Source organism: Polypterus senegalus, chromosome 17 (genome assembly GCF_016835505.1).
Source record: "Polypterus senegalus isolate Bchr_013 chromosome 17, ASM1683550v1, whole genome shotgun sequence".
NCBI lineage: Eukaryota > Metazoa > Chordata > Cladistia > Polypteriformes > Polypteridae > Polypterus > Polypterus senegalus.
Window position 1 is genome coordinate 96498380 of NC_053170.1, and position 3942 is coordinate 96502321.

At 39.4% G+C, this 3942-nt stretch overlaps 1 protein-coding gene across 4 annotated transcripts in view; it reads left to right on the top strand.

Annotated features, from left to right (window-relative positions):
* The first annotated feature begins 253 nt into the window (after positions 1–253).
* Positions 254–3942, top strand: part of hgs (hepatocyte growth factor-regulated tyrosine kinase substrate) — a 27748-nt gene continuing 24059 nt past the window's right edge. For all 4 annotated transcript variants that reach the window (XM_039739448.1, XM_039739449.1, XM_039739450.1 and 1 more), the window contains exons 1-2: positions 254–322; positions 356–414. In XM_039739448.1, coding sequence (XP_039595382.1) covers positions 378–414 — 37 coding nt within the window. In that variant the 5' untranslated portion in view covers positions 254–322; positions 356–377. The remainder of the gene's footprint in view (positions 323–355; positions 415–3942) is intronic.

The window sequence follows — 3942 nt, forward strand, 5'->3', positions numbered from 1 at the left end:
GACATTTATCTAACTCTATACAGTATTTATTGTTCTATTATCAGAATGTAGTTTAAGTTACCAGATGTTTTCTTTTTCACACCTCGCGCCCCACAGAGGCACTGTTCTATCCTGACGGTCCTGCATACGAAGTCGATGAGGCGCATCAAACCGCGCAGGCGCAGATGAAGGAAGCCGGAAGTGAAGCAACTGAGATTTCACCTTTTCTTTCTCAAATGTGCTTACCTATATCATGGCAAAGTACAGGGTGCACGAAGCGAACGGAACGGAGCTTCACTGTTGATCAGTCGCAGAGTGCCGACGTTGTTGTTGTTGTTGCTGCATTGAAGTGGATCATGAGTTTGTGTAATGTTAACGTCGTCGTCTGGTCATTAGCAATGGGTAAAGGAGGAGGAACTTTCGAGAGACTACTCGGTAAATAATGTTTCTATATTTCTCTCTATCTGTGATTTATTATCGTCTTGTATTTGTTTGGTTAGGCCCTGTCTAGGTTTTGCTCGCTAAGCTTTTTTTACACTCTGTTGAGTAGATCTGAAGCGAAAGACAAGCGATTAGAGCGATTGTATGGCTTATTTGATCAGATGTATCTTTAAAATGACTGTCCTGTAATATTCATAATTATGTACAGTCTGTAATCGTCCGGTAGTCGCTCTGTAATCCTCAAGTTTCAAGATGTCTGTGCTTACTCATTCACGCAAAGACTTTTCATAAAAACTGTAGAGTAAAATAAGATGACATGGCGTGATTGAGAAGTATTATGTACTGGCGAATAGTAAACGTATGAGGAGTAATGGTTGACAAAGATCGTTTATTTTTTAAATCCAATAGTCGTGTATTACTTGTGTTTATGTATTGTACGGTATGTTGTTTATACGTAGAACTGCTGTTATTTTATTGTTTTTTAAATTCGGCTTTATTCCGTCCTTGTAAATGTAATCATATGTTTACAAATTGTCCTAATTTGAATACGATCATTTCCACACTGAAAACGAAAGAAGGTTAAAGACGCAACGTTTCGGATGTGTAGCCTTCATCAGGTGAGCAGATAACAGAAACGGAGTAGGAGGAGGGAACGCAACCATGGCAGATAAAAAGGTTAAAGGTGACAGTAGATGAAAAAAATCTGCCATTAGAAAAGATTAAGGAAGAGAATAAATAAGTTAGTCGATCGCTGAGACGTGGAGAAATATGTTATGCTAGGGTGAGAATAAGCTTAGGTTCTAATGATTTTTTTATAGAAATGTGTCTCTGGAGCCCCTTGAAAGAACACAAACCGAGAGATCAGCATGGCTGTGATCAAGGAGTGTTAAGTGTTCTACGGTCCGCTTTGTGAGGCCTTTGACTGTAAAGGCTCAAACCTGCACTGCTAGTTGTTTCCCTGTTTCATCATGTAAATGGCTGGACACTTAATACAAGAAAGGCAGAAAAAAAGATTTTTAAACTGCCAGCAGGCCTGTTGTTTAATTTTAAATATGCCAGAGGGACCAAAACCAAGGGTAATGTCGTTGACATATGTGCAAGTCACACAGTGCCTCCTGTTACATCTCGAAGCACCTAGTGTGGAATGTAGCTCCTCCGTTAAATGGGCTGTGGATGAGAACTTTGTGTGGGTTAGGTGGTCGCAAGAAGGACATCGAGGGGACGGTTAGAGAAAACGTCTCCTGTGGAAGGACCAGTCCAAGAAACGGGGAGATTTAGTTTGATGACCTAGAGTTAGGGTGGAATGGGAGGACCCTGTTGATGAAAGTTTCATTATTAGGGTTCTTCTTGGAGTGGATGTTACAAGGTCTACACCTGGCTTAATTAAGGGCCCTGTCCATAATGTGAGAAGCGTGTCCTCTGTCAGTGAAGAAACTCCTCATTTTGAGTGTTTCATTATAGAAGTCAACCTCGTCCGCACAGAGACAACAAACTCTTAAGGAACTGTGAAACCAGCTGAGAATTTTTAGTATGGCTTTGGATGGAAGATACTTTAGAGAAGGTAATGGTGTGAGTCAGTTGGCTTATAAGTGCAATTATCTGTGTGTTTGTGGAGTCCTTGCCAGCACTAATTTTCACACAAAAAAGTCACTGGTGGAGATTTAAGATCCTAATGTGTGGAGTACAATCTACAAACCGTTACCACTATATGAGCATACTTACTTTACTGTTTATTTAAGACCATAACATCTTTGACAAACAAGAGGAGACCATTCTGACTGTTAATAGATATGATGTTCCACTATCTCATCCAGATTCTTTTTAGAAGTTGTCAAGGCTTCAACTGCATGACATGCTAGCTGTCCAGATTTCCAAGTCACTTTGTCTAAAGAAGTGCTTCCTGGCTTTTGTTTCAGATGCAGCTATTTTTAAAATTTCTATCAGCATTTTTGATCATGTCACTCTCTATTTCTAAGATTATTCATTTCTGTGAGAACTATAGAAGACTCAGTGAAGGATAGTCTTTGCTGCAGACAAGTTTCTTGTCAATCACTGGGAATGAGCTGCAGGTTCCTATTCTTTTTAAAAGTAGTGGATATTTTTGGGTTGCCTAGGTGATCGGCATCGCCGCGCGACATATTTCTGCTCCCCGGCTCTGACATGATAGATTTGAAGGGAGACCAAACCCCGTTCTGAGTATTCGATTCACCAAGTGGGAGACAACAACAACATTTATTTCTATAGCACATTTTCATATAAACAATGTAGCTCAAAGTGCTTTATATGATGAAGAAAGAGAAAAAAGACAAATAAGAAGTAAAATTAGGGAACACTGATTAAAATAGATGAAAAGTAAGGTACGATGGCCAGGGAGGGTAGAAAAAAAAACTCCAGACGGCTGGAGAAAAAAATAAAATCTGCAGGGGTTCCGAGGCCACGAGACCACCCAGCCTCCTCTAGGCATTCTACCTAACATAAATGACCCCAATCAGTCCTCAGAAAAAGTGAGCCAAAGTGAATTGAGACACCAAAACAAGTCAAGAAACATTGCTGTAGACTAAATTAGTGGTTATCAGGTTTTGACCTGGGTACCCAATGTACCAAATGAGTGGCTGTGCTCGTTATTTCCATTATCAGGCTACTGAAGGGGCAAACTACACAGGTACACATGTCAATTAGTAGGAAAGCAAGAATAGAGAGTTTAATATTTGAAGCTACATGAACAATACAATTATGTCTATAGTATTTACATTGCTTCTTTCTGAGTTTTAGAATTGGATTAAATAGACTTAAATCACCAAAGTTGGATGCATCTTTTAGTAGGGCTGTGGAGTTGAGGAGTCGGAGAGAATTTTGGGTACCTGGAGTCGGAGTCAGCAAAAAATGTACCGACTCCTAATAAATTTAAATTGTAATGAATAAAAAATACAGAAAATTCAACTGTCCCATTTCACAAACAATAGTCCTAATTAAGTACTTCTCTGATGTAAGAATAAAGCCCAGTGCATAGTTGTGTTACTACTAGTGTGACGTTCAGCTGAGCTATTATACAACCTATCATTCACATATTGTGATCTGGATTATGGTTGATTACAAAAAGTGTTTTCATTTTATTTCAGATGTAATGTGTTTAACAAGTTCTTGTGAGTGTAAACCAGTGTAATGATGTAGGTGGAGGTGTGTGCTGTGGCCTGATGTGTGTTCAGGGGTTCTTGTCTTTTGTTTAAACTGGTCAACACGTTAGAGAGTCAGCTTCCTAGCCAGTAGTTCTGTGGTTAAATGTCGTGTATGTTGCCTTCCTTCAATCAACATGGAAAATACATTAGCAATTTAAATACAGAGGAGTCAGAGTCAGAATTACCGGAAACTAAGGACTCTGAGTTGGAGTCAGAGTCGAAGGATTTATCTACCAACTCCACAGCCCTGCCTTTTAGTGTATTTTTTTTGTACGCACAATACTTCAGATGTGGCGTCACCAGCATATTATCTTGTATATAAACATCTACATCTACACATGGAAGT